General features: G+C 38.9%; 3 protein-coding genes, 1 long non-coding RNA gene and 1 pseudogene across 5 annotated transcripts in view; 1 reads left to right on the forward strand and 4 right to left on the reverse strand.

Annotated features, from left to right (window-relative positions):
- atrip (ATR interacting protein) overlaps positions 1-17,847 on the forward strand; it is a 62,638-nt gene that overhangs the window by 18,924 nt on the left and 25,867 nt on the right. The window lies entirely within an intron of this gene.
- Positions 2,224-3,849, reverse strand: LOC311021929 (transcription factor HES-5-like). Its single transcript, XM_084022871.1, has 2 exons — positions 3,739-3,849; positions 2,224-3,626 (listed from the first exon to the last, which is right to left on the reverse strand). The coding sequence occupies exons 1-2, from the start codon at positions 3,799-3,801 to the stop codon at positions 3,204-3,206; spliced, it is 486 nt and encodes a 161-aa protein (XP_083878997.1). The 5' UTR covers positions 3,802-3,849; the 3' UTR covers positions 2,224-3,203.
- LOC311029003 (transcription factor HES-5-like) lies at positions 7,131-7,758 on the reverse strand (the record flags this gene model as incomplete). The annotated part of the gene is made up of 2 exons (XM_084033838.1): positions 7,666-7,758; positions 7,131-7,553 (listed from the first exon to the last, which is right to left on the reverse strand). Exons 1-2 carry the CDS (start codon positions 7,726-7,728, stop codon positions 7,131-7,133), a joined length of 486 nt encoding a protein of 161 aa, XP_083889964.1. The 5' UTR covers positions 7,729-7,758.
- LOC311028989 (transcription factor HES-5-like) lies at positions 11,005-11,699 on the reverse strand (annotated as a pseudogene). The gene is made up of 2 exons (XR_014599411.1): positions 11,589-11,699; positions 11,005-11,476 (listed from the first exon to the last, which is right to left on the reverse strand). The product of XR_014599411.1 is annotated as a transcription factor HES-5-like (transcript).
- Positions 12,643-13,355, reverse strand: LOC311029029. The gene is made up of 3 exons (XR_014598835.1): positions 13,279-13,355; positions 12,939-13,104; positions 12,643-12,750 (listed from the first exon to the last, which is right to left on the reverse strand). It is a non-coding gene; the product is annotated as an uncharacterized lncRNA (long non-coding RNA).

Here is a 17,847-nt window from a genome sequence, read left to right on the forward strand (position 1 = left end):
TGCATCTTGGGTAAAATGTACTGTTGTTTATTCAGTTTAAGGACATGTAAGTTAGTCAGTAGAAATAGATATTGGGTCTAAATGTGCCAACACCTTAAGTGCCAGTCAAGTCATGTATCCTCAATTTTTTGCTGATTATTTCAAGTGCAATGTTTATGTAATAAAATATGTACTTTTCCGCTTAGACTTTCATAATGATTAAAATAGCATATTTATAAACTTGATGACAAGGATCAGTTTGGAGTCCAGATGTTTCCCAGTCCGCTGACTGGTGTCTTGTAGGCAGTGTGGGTAAAAAGTTGGTCTCAGTTTCCCACACTGACTCCTTGAATGCTTTGGTCAATGAAGCACAAAAGGTGTTTGAATGGAGCCTTTGTGACTGATCCTGGACGTGTGTTGTAGTAGAAACAGAGCCTGACGTCACCAACCATCTGGAGGGAAACAACACCATTGGCTGGCTCAGACAGGCTGTAAAGTTTAAAATCCTGATGAACATTTTAGAAAAATGATTTGACAAAAGTTATTTACCAAATTATTGTCAACTTTCAGTCCTTTTTTAAATCATCAAGTGGATAAAGACTTGAGCTCTGTAGATGAGGCTGGGAGGTTGAGGCAGCTGTTTCCTGAAGTGTGCCAAATCCCTTTGGAGAATAATCTGCTGCTGGTGGGGTTGAGGATGATAATCATGCTCAATTCTCTTCTTCAGTTTTCCCACTCTGTCCATTGGAATAAATTGAGCTGATGTAGTTAAGTGTGCCTAATTTACCTCATAATTGTTCTTTTTTGAACACTTAGGGGCATTAAATTATTCCATTTTGATTTTTCCGCCTATGTTTTTATCATATTAAACAATTCATCAACATTTACATTCAAAATATACACACAAATTTGGCTGTGTTGGAAACCAGCGCTGAAATCACATGTTATTTAATTATTTAAAAATACTTTTATTGGTAATATAACAATATACACACTAAATACAGTATGTGATACTTGGCTGTGGTCATAATCTGTCTCACATACATTTATCTGTGTGGTATCAATACTGAACAATGTTCTTATAGTTTTTGGTTTTCTGTCACAAAATATTACAAGATTGTTATCCTGAAACGAACCAAATTATTTTTATTGACTTGCCAGGTTATTTCTAGCATGGTAGGAAAACTTAAAAAAAAAAACACAAATCTATGATCTTAATCAGATTAAATATTTGCATCTCTGAAAGCATGAGTATCATTTAATCTCTGTCCCTTCAGGACAAAGGTCTGGATCTATTATCCCACAGGGCTTTGTGAGTGAGTTTCCTCTGGTTTCCCACACTCTGTCCTTTCACTGCTTTCACTGAAGGAACAATAGAAGTGTGTCTCATTATGCATCACATGAGATACAATGACTGACCTCTTAAAAGTGGAAAGATATTGGTCTTAAACTTTTACATTAATACTTGCCAACCTGATAGTTATACCAACCATTTCTTGCCTGAATTATATTCTTTATTTTTTTAAAGATTTTTTCTGGCATAGACACCTTTTATTAGTAGTGGACAGTCAGGAAACACAGGAGAAAGAGGGGGGTGTGACATGCAGGAAAGGACCTCCAGCCGGGATTCGAACAGGGGTCGGCTGCGTATATGCGTACGAGCGTACATGGCATGCGCTATACCACTCTGCCACCTGCGCTCCCTGAATTGTATTCTTAATCTACATTTTCACATTCTTCCTGATGATTTGATCTGATACAAATAAGTGATGTAATATTATGAGAAATAACAATAAACCCACAGGACAAAATTGAGCTCTCTTAGCTTTAGTTCCTATTGTCCTCTGACAGGAAGAGGATTCTGGGTTTCAACCTGATGAGGCTTTTCTGTGAGTTTGCATGTTTTCTTCAGGAGCTCTGACTTCCCACGGTTCAAAGATGTGCAGGTTAAGTTAAATGGTGACTCTCACTTAACCAAAGGTGTGAATAGTTAACTACTTCCATGTGTCAGCCTTGTGACCGCCACCTTCCCAGGGTGCACCTGTCTCTCACAATGTCAGCTGGGATCAGCTCCAGCCTCCAAGGTCCTCTAAAGGAAAAGCTGGTATAAATCTTATGATGGATGTTATTTTAAAGATAGAAAGAAAAATACTGTACCGTGCCATATAAAGGTAGAATATCTATGCAGAAATCTATTCATTTACTGAGAAAAAATCCAATGACAACACAAACTTTTCAGCTGGCAGTGTTTGTTTATTCAACAAGGTTCAATGAGCCACATAATGTATGAAAGCTCCATCTAGAGGTGATGATACATCACAACAACAACTTGTAGATTTCTACAAGACACACTGTACTCAGAGAGAGTAAAGGGACAACTGTCTTTATAAAAGACAAACGGGTTACAATATTTGAGGACACAGTACTATACACAGTACTCAGTAACGACTGGCCTTAAAACAGGTCTTATCTTTCTTAATAGCAACTTAATTCAACGTTAATTCAATGTGACAACAAATGAACCTTTAACAATAAAAGGATAAACATTTTGATCCTTAAACGGATCATAATTCATTAACCGCATAAAACGAGGGAAAGTCCATTATGTCTAAATAGCCATAAAATGGACATTTCAGAGTTTGATTAATTCAAACAATCAATACCTATCAAGAGGTAATAAATATCTCCATGCACTATATTTCACCAACACATGACATGGCATGTACGTGCAAAGTGTCACAGACAAATTGTGGCATAAAGCAAGACTTTTTCGATAAAAAGTATAGACATTTGGATCTAACAACAGATCAGTTTTGAGTAATCAAAGATATTAAAGTCCACAACAAAAAAATGTGGATGAAAAGAAAAGGTTTCTGATCAAAATGACCAATAACAATCACAAGATAATAAATGTCACCATAGCTTTTGACAGGACCATCAATACATGATGTAAAGTAATGGATAAATATAATTGCAAATGCAATCAGATCTGGTTCATGCAACATGCATGACAAGATGTTCTTTCTTAACTTGAAAGATATTGTTGCTGTCATTTCCTCAGGAAACGTCATCTTGCACTAAGAAGTCAAACACAAAATACAACCTTCTGTACAAACAGAAGAACAAGTTGATGATATTTCAGAATTCAGAAGAATTCACTTCCAGTATCTTTGACCAATATGGTCATCTCAGTTTGTCTGGTAGGAAGTCCAGTCTGTAGGTGTCTACCACGGCCTCCAGGGGGCGCTGTTGACTGGACTCTTGTCTTTGGTGATGCTGGTCTGGACTGTGGAGCTCAGAAGAGAGAAGTCAGCCTCTCTCAGGTTGTTATCAGAGGAAGACTGCAGCTTGTTGAAGTGGTTCAGCAGTCTTCTCTGGGACTGGGTCTTCACCTCCTCCTTGGACAGGAAGTGCGTCACCTCTTGGACACACCTGGTGTAGCCCTGATTGACGGCTGCTGTGTCCACAGCTCCATTCTGCTGCTGCAGTCGTCTCTGGACACAAACGGTCATCTCCAGGATGTCTGCTTTCTCCAGCTTGGACTCTGGCTGCTGTTTGAGGAACTCTGGACCCAGGAGAGACTTGAGCTGCTCAATGCTGCTGTTGATTCGCTCTCTGCGTAACTTCTCCACCAGAGGCTTTCTGAGCTGCACAAAGAAGAAGGAAGTCATTAATAAACACATTCTGGAGTATCGTGTTAGCATGAACAAAGACAACTTCTTATCAACAATATTTAACTTTCTTGAATCTTGAATTTACCTTGTGGGTCAGAGTCGGATGCTCCTGAGAATTGGTCATTGCTGCAGTGATTGTAGGTGCCATGTCTGGATCTCTGTGCTGTAGAGGTCTCTGTAGAGAGAATCTGGTCTCTGCTGGGTTCAGCCCTCCTATTTATAGTCCCACATCTCCATATGAATGTGTGGGTCTCGGTCTAGTTGGAGTTTCTCACAGTTTCAGCCAATCAGAGAGATTGGTGAGACAACAAGGGATGCAGCACACTTAATGCTGTTATTGCCCGGGGGACAAGGGTTAGATCTCAGGGGAACAGGTGGAGGACTGGGGGGGTGATGGTGGGAGACTCACAGAGCTCTGTGTGAATCTGGGAAAGTGGTGACCCTGTAGAGAGAGCAGATCTGCTGCCTGATGCTGGGATCAATGACTTTGACTGAGCACACGCTCATCATCCCATCACACACGTGGGGGACTGACAAGTAGTTGCATCTTGGGTAAAAAGTACTGTTTATTTAGTTTAAGTACACGTTAATTAATTGGTGGAAATAAATATTTGATCTTAATGCTTTTTTTGTGCCAACACCTAAGTGGAGTTTAGTTTGTGTATCCTCATTTTTTACCTCATTATTTCAACTACAATGTTTATGTAATAAAATATATAAGTTTTCTCCTGAGACTTTCATAATGATTAAAATAGCATATTTATAAACTTGATGACAAGGATCAGTTTGGAGTCCAGATGTTTCCCAGTCTGCTGACTGGTGTCTTGTAGGCAGTGTGGGTAGAAAGTTGGTCTCAGTTTCCCACACTGACTCCTTGAATGCTGTGGTCAATGAAGCACAAAAGGTGTTTGAATGGAGCCTTTGTGACTGATCCTGGACGTGTGTTGTAGTAGAAACAGAGCCTGACGTCACCAACCATCTGGAGGGAAACAACACCATTGGCTGGCTCAGACAGGCTGTAAAGTTTAAAATCCTGATGAACATTTTAGAAAAATGTTTAGATTAAAGTTATTTAGTAAATTTTTGTCAACTTTCAGTCCTTTTGACCATCCAGTTGTAATTGTGGCTTTTTAAAATCATCAAGTGGATAAAGATTTGAGCTCTGTAGATGAGGCTGGGAGGTTGAGGCAGCTGTTTCCTGAAGTGTGCCAAATCCCTTTGGAGAATAATCTGCTGCTGGTGGGGTTGAGGATGATAATCATGCTCAATTCTCTTCTTCAGTTTTCCCACTCTGTCCATTGGAATAAATTAAGCTGATGTAGTAAAGTGTGCCTAATTTAACTTTGAATTGTTCGTTATTTAACACACACAGGCCATTACATTGTTCGGTCTTATTTATCTTCCTTATATTTTGTAAATATTGAGCAAGTCAGCAACATTGATAGTCATTATAAAAAGACGAATTTGACTGTGATGCAAATTAGTGCTGAAATCACATTTAATTGAAATATTAAAAAAGAAACATGTCGCTAATATAACAATATACACTGAGGTAAATATGTGATACTTGACTGTGGTCATAATCTGTCAGACAAACATTAATCTGTGTGGTATCAATACTGAATAATGTTCTTATAGTTTCTTGTTTTCAGTCGCAAAATATCACAAGATTGTGATCCAGAAATTAACCAAAGCATTGTGTATTTAAAATTTCCAACAACAATCTAGCTTTTCCAATTTAACTAACTGACAGAAACAGATTCTGTAAAATGTACTTGCCAGGTTATTTCTATCATGGTAGGAAAACTTAAAAAAAAAAAAAAATCTATGATTTTAATCAGATTAGATATTTGCATCTCTGACAGCGTGAGTATCATTTAATCTCTGTCCCTACAGGACAAAGGTCTGGATCTATTATCCCACAGGGCTCTGTGAGTGAGTTTCCTCTGGTTTCCCACACTCTGTCCTTTCACTGCTTTCACTGAAGGAACAATAGAAGTGTGTCTCATTATGCATCACATGAGATACAATGACTGACCTCTCAAAAGTGGAAAGATATTGGTCTTAAACTTTTACATTAATACCTGCCAACCTGATAGTTGTACCAACCATTTCTTGCCTGAATTGTATTCTTTCTTTTTTTAAAGATTTTTTCTGGCATAGACGCCTTTTATTAGTAGTGGACAGTCAGGAAACGACAAAACAACAAATGGTGACTCTCACTTAACCAAAGGTGTGAATAGTTAACTACTTCCATGTGTCAGCCTTGTGACCGCCACCTTCCCAGGGTGCACCTGTCTCTCACAATGTCAGCTGGGATCGGCTCCAGCCTCCAAGGCCCTCTAAAGGAAAAGCTGGTATAAATCTTATGATGGATGTTATTTTAAAGATAGAAAGAAAAATACTGTACCGTGCCATATAAAGGTAGAATATCTATGGAGAAATCTATTCATTTACTGAGAAAAAATCCAATGACAACACAAACTTTTCAGCTGGCAGTGTTTGTTTATTCAACAAGGTTCAATGAGCCACATAATGTATGAAAGCTCCATCTAGAGGTGATGATACATCACAACAACAACTTGTAGATTTCTATAAGACACACTGTACTCAGAGAGAGTAAAGGGACAACTGTCTTTATAAAAGACAAACGGGTTACAACATTTGAGGACACAGTACTATACACAGTACTCAGTAACGACTGGCCTTAAAACAGGTCTTATCTTTCTTAATAGCAACTTAATTCAACGTTAATTCAATGTGACAACAAATTAACCTTTAACGATAAAAGGATAAACATTTTGATCCTTAAACGGATCATAATTCATTAACCGCATAAAACGAGGGAAAGTCCATTATGTCTAAATAGCCATAAAATGGACATTTCAGAGTTTGATTAATTCAAACAATCAATACCTATCAAGAGGTAATAAATATCTCCATGCACTATATTTCACCAACACATGACATGGCATGTACGTGCAAAGTGTCACAGACAAATTGTGGCATGAAGCAAGACTTTTTCGATAAAAAGTATAGACATTTGGATCTAACAACAGATCAGTTTTGAGTAATCAAAGATATTAAAGTCCACAACAAAAAAATGTGGATGAAAAGAAAAGGTTTCTGATCAAAATGACCAATAACAATCACAAGATAATAAATGTCACCATAGCTTTTGACAGGACCATCAATACATGATGGAAAGTAATGGATAAATATAATTGCAAATGCAATCAGATCTGGTTCATGCAACATGCATGACAAGATGTTCTTTCTTAACTTGAAAGATATTGTTGCTGTCATTTCCTCAGGAAACGTCATCTTGCACTAAGAAGTCAAACACAAAATACAACCTTCTGTACAAACAGAAGAACAAGTTGATGATATTTCAGAATTCAGAAGAATTCACTTCCAGTATCTTTGACCAATATGGTCATCTCAGTTTGTCTGGTAGGAAGTCCAGTCCGTAGGTTTCTACCACGGCCTCCAGGGGGCGCTGTTGACTGGACTCTTGTCTTTGGTGATGCTGGTCTGGACTGTGGAGCTCAGAAGAGAGAAGTCAGCCTCTCTCAGGTTGTTATCAGAGGAAGACTGCAGCTTGTTGAAGTGGTTCAGCAGTCTTCTCTGGGACTGGGTCTTCACCTCCTCCTTGGACAGGAAGTGCGTCACCTCTTGGACACACCTGGTGTAGCCCTGATTGACGGCTGCTGTGTCCACAGCTCCATTCTGCTGCTGCAGTCGTCTCAGGACACAAACTGTCATCTCCAGGATGTCTGCTTTCTCCAGCTTGGACTCTGGCTGCTGTTTGAGGAACTCTGGACCCAGGAGAGACTTGAGCTGCTCAATGCTGCTGTTGATTCGCTCTCTGCGTAACTTCTCCACCAGAGGCTTTCTGAGCTGCAGAAAGAAGAAGGAAGTCATTAATAAACACATTCTGGAGTATCGTGTTAGCATGAACAAAGACAACTTCTTATCAACAATATTTAACTTTCTTGAATCTTGAATTTACCTTGTGGGTCAGAGTCGGATGCTCCTGAGAATTGGTCATTGCTGCAGTGATTGTAGGTGCCATGTCTGGATCTCTGTGCTGTAGGTCTCTGTAGAGAGAATCTGGTCTCTGCTGGGTTCAGCCCTCCTATTTATAGTCCCACATCACCATATGAATGTGTGGGTCTCGGTCTAGTTGGAGTTTCTCACAGTTTCAGCCAATCAGAGAGCTTGGTGAGACAACAAGGGATGCAGCACACTTAATGCTGTTATTGCCCGGGGGACAATTGTTAGATCTCAGGGGAACAGGTGGAGGACTGGGGGGGTGATGGTGGGAGACTCACAGAGCTCTGTGTGAATCTGGGAAAGTGGTGACCCTGTAGAGAGAGGAGATCTGCTGCCTGATGCTGGGATCAATGACTTTGACTGAGCACACGCTCATCATCCCATCACACACGTGGGGGACTGACAAGTAGTTGCATCTTGGGTAAAAAGTACTGTTTATTTAGTTTAAGTACACGTTAATTAATTGGTGGAAATAAATATTTGATCTTAATGCTTTTTTTGTGCCAACACCTAAGTGGAGTTTAGTTTGTGTATCCTCATTTTTTTCCTCATTATTTCAACTACAATGTTTATGTAATAAAATATATAAGTTTTCTCCTGAGACTTTCATAATGATTAAAATAGCATATTTATAAACTTGATGACAAGGATCAGTTTGGAGTCCAGATGTTTCCCAGTCTGCTGACTGGTGTCTTGTAGGCAGTGTGGGTAGAAAGTTGGTCTCAGTTTCCCACACTGACTCCTTGAATGCTTTGGTCAATGAAGCACAAAAGGTGTTTGAATGGAGCCTTTGTGACTGATCCTGGACGTGTGTTGTAGTAGAAACAGCCTGACGTCACCAACCATCTGGAGGGAAACAACACCATTGGCTGACTCAGACAGGCTGTAAAGTTTAAAATCCTGATGAACATGTTAGAAAAATGTTTTGACTAAAGTTATTTACCAAATTATTGTCAACTTTCAGTCCTTTTGACCATCCAGTTGTAATTGTGGCTTTTTAAAATCATCAAGTGGATAAAGATTGGAGCTCTGTAGATGAGGCTGGGAGGTTGAGGCAGCTGAATCCTGAAGTGTGCCAAATCCCTTTGGAGAATAATCTGCTGCTGGTGGGGTTGAGGATGATAATCATGCTCAATTCTCTTCTTCAGTTTTCCCACTCTGTCCATTGGAATAAATTAAGCTGATGTAGTAAAGTGTGCCTAATTTAACTTTGAATTGTTCATTATTTTACACACACAGGCCATTACATTGTTCAGTCTTATTTATCTTCCTTATATTTTGTAAATATTGAGCAAGTCATCAACATTGATAGTCATTATAAAAAGACGAATTTGACTGTAATGCAAATTAGTGCTGAAATCACATTTAATTGAAATATTAAAAAAGAAACATGTCGCTAATATAACAATATACACTGAGGTAAATATGTGATACTTGACTGTGGTCATAATCTGTCAGACAAACATTGATCTGTGTGGTATCAATACTGAATAATGTTCTTATAGTTTCTTGTTTTCAGTCGCAAAATATCACAAGATTGTGATCCAGAAATTAACCAAAGCATTGTGTATTTAAAATTTCCAACAACAATCTAGCTTTTCCAATTTAACTAACTGACAGAAACAGATTCTGTAAAATGTACTTGCCAGGTTATTTCTATCATGGTAGGAAAACTTAAAAAAAAAAAAAAATCTATGATTTTAATCAGATTAGATATTTGCATCTCTGACAGCGTGAGTATCATTTAATCTCTGTCCCTACAGGACAAAGGTCTGGATCTATTATCCCACAGGGCTCTGTGAGTGAGTTTCCTCTGGTTTCCCACACTCTGTCCTTTCACTGCTTTCACTGAAGGAACAATAGAAGTGTGTCTCATTATGCATCACATGAGATACAATGACTGACCTCTCAAAAGTGGAAAGATATTGGTCTTAAACTTTTACATTAATACCTGCCAACCTGATAGTTGTACCAACCATTTCTTGCCTGAATTGTATTCTTTCTTTTTTTAAAGATTTTTTCTGGCATAGACGCCTTTTATTAGTAGTGGACAGTCAGGAAACGACAAAACAACAAATGGTGACTCTCACTTAACCAAAGGTGTGAATAGTTAACTACTTCCATGTGTCAGCCTTGTGACCGCCACCTTCCCAGGGTGCACCTGTCTCTCACAATGTCAGCTGGGATCGGCTCCAGCCTCCAAGGCCCTCTAAAGGAAAAGCTGGTATAAATCTTATGATGGATGTTATTTTAAAGATAGAAAGAAAAATACTGTACCGTGCCATATAAAGGTAGAATATCTATGGAGAAATCTATTCATTTACTGAGAAAAAATCCAATGACAACACAAACTTTTCAGCTGGCAGTGTTTGTTTATTCAACAAGGTTCAATGAGCCACATAATGTATGAAAGCTCCATCTAGAGGTGATGATACATCACAACAACAACTTGTAGATTTCTATAAGACACACTGTACTCAGAGAGAGTAAAGGGACAACTGTCTTTATAAAAGACAAACGGGTTACAACATTTGAGGACACAGTACTATACACAGTACACAGTAACGACTGGCCTTAAAACAGGTCTTATCTTTCTTAATAGCAACTTAATTCAACGTTAATTCAATGTGACAACAAATTAACCTTTAACGATAAAAGGATAAACATTTTGATCCTTAAACGGATCATAATTCATTAACCGCATAAAACGAGGGAAAGTCCATTATGTCTAAATAGCCATAAAATGGACATTTCAGAGTTTGATTAATTCAAACAATCAATACCTATCAAGAGGTAATAAATATCTCCATGCACTATATTTCACCAACACATGACTTGGCATGTACGTGCAAAGTGTCACAGACAAATTGTGGCATAAAGCAAGACTTTTTCGATAAAAAGTATAGACATTTGGATCTAACAACCGATCAGTTTTGAGTAATCAAAGATATTAAAGTCCACAACAAAAAAATGTGGATGAAAAGAAAAGGTTTCTGATCAAAATGACCAATAACAATCACAAGATAATAAATGTAACCATAGCGTTTGACAGGACCATCAATACATGATGTAAAGTAATGGATAAATATAATTGCAAATACAATCGGATCTGGTTCATGCAACATGCATGACAAGATGTTCTTTCTTAACTTGAAAGATATTGTTGCTGTCATTTCCTCAGGAAACGTCATCTTGCACTAAGAAGTCAAACACAAAATACAACCTTCTGTACAAACAGAAGAACAAGTTGATGATATTTCAGAATTCAGAAGAATTCACTTCCAGCATCTTTGACCAATATGGTCATCTCAGTTTGTCTGGTAGGAAGTCCAGTCTGTAGGTTTCTACCACGGCCTCCAGGGGGCGCTGTTGACTGGACTCTGGTCTTTGGTGATGCTGGTCTGGACTGTGGAGCTCAGAAGAGAGAAGTCAGCCTCTCTCAGGTTGTTATCAGAGGAAGACTGCAGCTTGTTGAAGTGGTTCAGCAGTCTTCTCTGTGACTGGGTCTTCACCTCCTCCTTGGACAGGAAGTGCGTCACCTCTTGGACACACCTGGTGTAGCCCTGATTGACGGCTGCTGTGTCCACAGCTCCATTCTGCTGCTGCAGTCGTCTCAGGACACAAACTGTCATCTCCAGGATGTCTGCTTTCTCCAGCTTGGACTCTGGCTGCTGTTTGAGGAACTCTGGACCCAGGAGAGACTTGAGCTACTCAATGCTGCTGTTGATTCGCTCTCTGCGTAACTTCTCCACCAGAGGCTTTCTGAGCTGCACAAAGAAGAAGGAAGTCATTAATAAACACATTCTGGAGTATCGTGTTAGCATGAACAAAGACAACTTCTTATCAACAATATTTAACTTTCTTGAATCTTGAATTTACCTTGTGGGTCAGAGTCGGATGCTCCTGAGAATTGGTCATTGCTGCAGTGATTGTAGGTGCCATGTCTGGATCTCTGTGCTGTAGAGGTCTCTGTAGAGAGAATCTGGTCTCTGCTGGGTTCAGCCCTCCTATTTATAGTCCCACATCTCCATATGAATGTGTGGGTCTTGGTCTAGCTAGAGTTTCTCACAGTCTCAGCCAATCAGAGAGCTTGGTGAGACAATAAGGGATGCAGCACACTTAATGCTGTTAATGGCCGGGGGACAATGGTTAGATCTCAGGGGAACAGGTGGAGGACTGGGGGGGTGATGGTGGGAGACTCACAGAGCTCTGTGTGAATCTGGGAAAGTGGTGACCCTGTAGAGAGAGCAGATCTGCTGCCTGATGCTGGGATCAATGACTTTGACTGAGCACACGCTCATCATCCCATCACACACGAGAGGAAGAAGCATTAATGGTGTTACCTACACTGCAAAATTTTACGCTGTGAATTCACAATAAATTATTGGATAAATTATGCATGACTTTCACAGTAAGGATTACAACAATATATTGTAAATTAAGTCACAGCAATTTACTGTGATTTCAGTATTGTGATATTACAATGCATTGTTGTAAAAGCACAACTGTATACTGTAACTTTACAGCTTCTATGGCAACGCAATTACTGTGATATTACAGTACATTACTGGGGAATTACAACCTTTTGCTGTACATCATTACAACAAGGCCCTGTACTTTTACTGTGAATTCACAATAAATTATTGGATACATTTTGCATGACTTTCACGGTAAGGATTACAGCAATTTACTGTGATTTCAGTCTCGTGATATTACAATGCATTGTTGTAAAAGAACAAACAACTCTGAGGTAAAGTCAATGTTAGCCCAATGGCATATTTATTAACAAATAAATATTTTTCAACATACAGCAAATGTCAAGAAATTCAAGAATACAAGAAATTCAACTTCCTAGTCAAACTTTCCAAAGCAATCTTAAAATGCAGATAAATTGTGCAGAAACTTGCGAGTGAACTACCTGTCTCACTATGACGGCCACTCAAAGTCAATAGGTTTCCTCAAAAGGGCGTTTGCATGAGGGTTCATTGTTGTCCGCTTCTTGGTCTTTGAGCCTCTTCCAGGATTGATGCCCAGGAAGCACCTGTTAATAAGCAAAGATAGTTTCAGTTTTAAATAGATTTATGGATGAGTTCGCGAGATCAGGATGGTCTCACCAGGCTAGCCTCAGGTACCTCCATTGTCAGCAATTTAGAACTCAAGATAATCATTGAGTTGGAAGCCTGTACTATAATGTGAATTTCAAGGTTAAAAGAGATCTTTATACAATACCTTTGAATGAACTCCAGCGTCGCCGATCCAGCAGCAGGATACTCGAGGTTGAAGACTGAATAGCTGCTGAAGAAAGCAGCTACTCCGTGTAAAAACAAAGGGTGTGGGCCCATCACGACATGTCCCTCGATGGATATCAGCCATCCAGAGGGCTTCATCATGTCACCTGAAAATGAATAGATACAACATCATGTGTTATGAGCACTTTGAGATCTGCTTCAGATACAAAGGGCTATACAAATGTAATTTGTTATCATTATTTATTGTGGTGATGTAGATTTCTAGAATCAAAACAAAATACTGAGTTAGAAATGTTGATACTAGATCCAAGTAACATTACCTTGAATGATCAAGCAGGAGGTGCTGGGGCATTCTGGAGTACTGATGTCCACAGCAGTGGCACATGAATGTAACATAGTAACACACAATAGCATGGATTTAACATTAAAGGATAAATATTGTTCATTGGTCAGAGGTAGTAAATCATACAAGGTAATAAAATGGCGTCTAATGTAATCACTCATTTTACATTTTAAATATTTGAATAAAAAATCTTTACATTTCAAGGATGCGTCAGGTGGTAGAGCTGATGGGTCAGGTGGTAGAGCTGATGGGTCAGGTGGTAGAGCTGATGGGTCAGCTGGTAGAGCTGATGGGTCAGGTTGGTAGAGCTGGTGGTATAGGCCCAGCAGCCTGCAGGTAGGACCTCTGCTTCCTAAACATGAATTTGCAGTCCTGTGTGTTTTCTGTAGCAGTCAGGCACCCCACACTAGTAATAATAGGGGGCATTAGTATGCTGTTTTGTGTGCTGAACGAAGTTATACACATTCTCATACACATGCTCACATCCAACCAATTTACAGTGGAACATTGTGGTGCATTTTAACTCGTCACCTACCTGATCTATTTACCTGATAGCCTGACACTGAACAGGATGGTTAGCCTGGCCATCTGATGACCTGGAAAAAAGAAAAAGGAGAAATTACACAAAGGCAACCAACAATATGAATTTCAGTTTGAATGCAGATTATGATCATGAGTATGTTGTAAAAAACATGATCTGTACATAAATGTAATGGACATTTTTGGAGTTACATCACCTGTGTACGGCAATATTATCCCTAGCTGAAACTTGACCAAGAGCAAAAGCGTTTTTGCAGAATAGTAGCCTATCCATGCATGGCGAGCAGCTGGTCTATGTGGAATATCTCTAACGATGCAGGGAGCCGCTATATTCCCCATAGACTAGCTAGTCATTAGCCTGCTTAGATCGGCTACCGTTCGGCAAAATCGCTTTTGCTCTGGAGTCAAAAACGAACGCGAAAGTAAGTGAAAAAGTTCGTGCTTAATGTCGCTACGTGTACTCTACAGTGCGTTATGTTCGGCCACGTAGCCCCGGTTTGATATGAAGCTGAACTGGAGGATGCGGGTGTATTGTTAGCTTCGGCTAACACGGGTAACCCACTGTCTCGGTGCGGAAAGACCACTCATGAGAGGAGAATAGTGACGGCGACGTTACGCTAATATGCAGCAAAACACTTCCATGTACCCCCGCACACGCTAACCCAGAACAGACCAGCCCCGCGAGCGAACATGACGACAACAGTACCAGTAACAGTCCGGAACGAAAAGACATCCGAGTGGAAACAACGGCCCGCTACGGACCAGTTCGGCTTCAAATCAAACCTGGGCTACATGGTCTAACCATATAACACACTGAAAAGTACACGTAGCGACATTAAACACAAACTTCTTCACTTCCTTTCCCGTTCGTTTTCCTTCTTATTTCTCTCTCGTCTTATTGTTCTTATCTCACGTAGCAAATCGTTGCTAATCGTGCTAGCAGCCGTTTGCTAGCTAGTATTATTACTACTGCTATTAGCAAATGCTGTGAGATAACGTTCAACAATTTCGGGCACTTGCTAACAAAATATGAACTGTGTCATGCGAATAACGTTCATGTGAAAGTAAATATTATCATCATATTAAATAACATGGGTGTAAGTGCTGCAAACAGAGTTATGCATGCTGCTCACCTTCTCCATTCAGCCGGGATGAGAAGAGGGAAACCGCCGCGTCTTCAGTTCAAACCAAGTTCGGTTATGTCATGTGACTTCCCAGGATAGTTCAATACAGTATTTCACTGTTGAATGCTGTGAAATCCTTGCATTTTTTTACTGTGTTGCTGTGATATTACAAATATTGTTGTGATATAACAGGGGTTTTTTGATTGCAGGATTTTACTGTAACATTAGAGTTAGATGCTGTAAAATCCAAAGATACTGTAGTTTTTACAGGTATTCATTGGGATATTACAGGGGAACTAAATTACAACAAGTTACTGTAAAATAATACTGTTAATTATTGTGAAATGCTGGTAATTTCTAACAGTGTAGAAATTACACTCATGTTAAAAAGAAATAATAAATCTTAAGGGTTCTTGTCTTTTGTGATTTTAATTTGTAAAAAAAATGTAAATGTGGGCGGTGTTTCATATTTAAAGTTGATGATTTTTTTAATGTTACTTAACAAAAATTGACCATTTAGTAAAATAATCTTATAATATGTGAGAAACCAGCTTGATAACCATTAATGGAATTTGGAATCGACTCTAGACAACAATCATGCTGCCGTCCAGATGCAACAGAGTCCTTTGACACGTGCCTTGTAGTCAACGTGAGGAACAAGTTGAGCTCAGTTTCCCACACTGACTCCGTATGGTGGTCAATCAGCCACGAAGGCACTTCTGTGACAGATGCTGGCTGTGTGTTGCTATAGAAACGGAGCCTGACATCACCGGCCATCTGGAGGGAAACCACACCATTGGCTGTTTCTGACCCTTCTCATATTTGAAATATTGGGTGAACAATCTATTATAAAGTATCAGCATTTTTTTTATCTCATCATATTTTCAGTTTACAATCATTATCATCCATTTTGGACCTGTAGTAATAATCATTAGTGACAATTAAGTGGATCAAAACTCCAGTTCCACACATGAATGTGGGAGGCTTCCTGGGGGGCAGCTGTTTCCTGAAGTGTGCCAAATCCCTTTGGAGAATGACTCGACTGCTGGTGGGACGGATGTCATTCACACTCAACGGCCTCCTCCAGAGCTTTCCCACACTCCATCTATTAGCAGAATATAGGAATGTGCTCGACTACAAAAGGACCTTTTGAGGATCCTGCACAAGCAGAGTGTGGCGCCAAGGGAAGAAGCTGGGGCCCCCTCAAGAAATATTCCCGCCAAAGTGAATAGGTGGTATACATTCAATAATATTCAATTAAACTACAGATGGAAATTGCTGAAGAATTTGAGGAATGTTGGATGTTGAAAAAGTTTTAACAGCACTTTTCCTCAGATGTCTGGAATTTATCAGAAAGTTATGATTAAATTAACATGTGAAAGTCCCACGTGTCATTACTGTCTTAACATAAAAAAATAAAAACTAATAACAGAAATAGGAACATGAAAAATAGCAGACATGAAATCTATATTTCAAAATATGTAAAGCGAGGTAAGTTGCAACAAACGCAGAAAACAAATCTGAATATGTTGTGAATGCTGCCATTTTGTAAAAACTCAACCAAATTCTTAGGACACTTGCTTTGAGTGACTGACTGAAATCATTTCAAACACCATGCTCAAAATATTGCCTCCTATTAGGACTATTCTTAAAAGGTTTCTATACTGCTTAATATCAGAGCAACAGTTACAACCAAATACTTTATTTAAACCAACTCCGGGTTTGAGAACCAGAGTCCCTTTTAGTCTCTGTCCCTTCAGGGCAAAGGTCTGGATCTATTGTCCCACTGGGCTCTGAGAGTGAGTTTCCTCTGGTTTCCCACACTCTGTGCTTTCACTGCTTTCACTGGAGGAACAATAAAAGTGTGTCTCATGATGCATCATGTTAGATAAAAGGTTTGACCTCTTTAAAAAAAGTAAATCGCTAACTTCAAAGTTTTAACATCAAAATACCTGAAACAGACAATTATGCCAAAATGGCTGGGAAATCAAATTGTCTTTAAAATTACATTTTATTATTTTGTTTAATGCTTTGTCTTACTCCATATAAATAGAGTGGTGTAACATTGGTAATCCCTCTTAATGAAATGTTTTAATTCAACCACATTCCTTTTCTTAGTTTTACACTATCAGCTTTTTTTAATGGATAAACGATTACTGTGTTTTGAAGTGAATATTGATTTGTCAATCAAACATAGAAAGAATGAGGGAGACCTATACATTAAGATACAATTAACAAACACAGACATGACTACACAAACTTTTCAGCTGTCAGTGTTAATTTAACAAGTTACAATGAGCCACATAAAGGATGAAAGCTCCATCTAGAGGTGATGATACGTCACAACAACAACTTTAAGATTTCTACAAGCCACACTGTACTCAGAGAGACTGAAGGGACAACTGTCTTTATAAAAGACAAACCAATTACAATATTTGAGGTGCAGTACTCGATATCTTTTTAAAAAGTTTTCCAAATGGATTTAAATATTTGGACTTGAACAACAAACAAGGGATACTTGAACATTTAACGTACCTACATTTTGTCAACTGTTATTTTAAACCATAAAATTATTCTTTTTCACTTGGTAAACTTGAAATATTTTCACAATATTCACAATGGACCAACTTCATTGGACCGACTTTGGTGACTTTACGTATTAAAATGTCACATTTACTTATAAATGATGTGTACTTGATGGTATTTAATCAAAGAACATTATTTATTGTAACATAGCTATGCATCAACAAATAAAACACACATGCAGATGATTAGATTATATTTTAGTTTATTCAAACAAACTCGATACAGTTTGACGTGGCAGGTAAATGTGATGATACATCAAAACAGTCGCCTGGTAACATCTTCAAGGCACACTGTAC

This window comes from Eutrigla gurnardus (assembly GCF_963514095.1).
Source record: "Eutrigla gurnardus genome assembly, chromosome: 2".
Classification (NCBI taxonomy): Eukaryota; Metazoa; Chordata; class Actinopteri; order Perciformes; family Triglidae; genus Eutrigla; species Eutrigla gurnardus.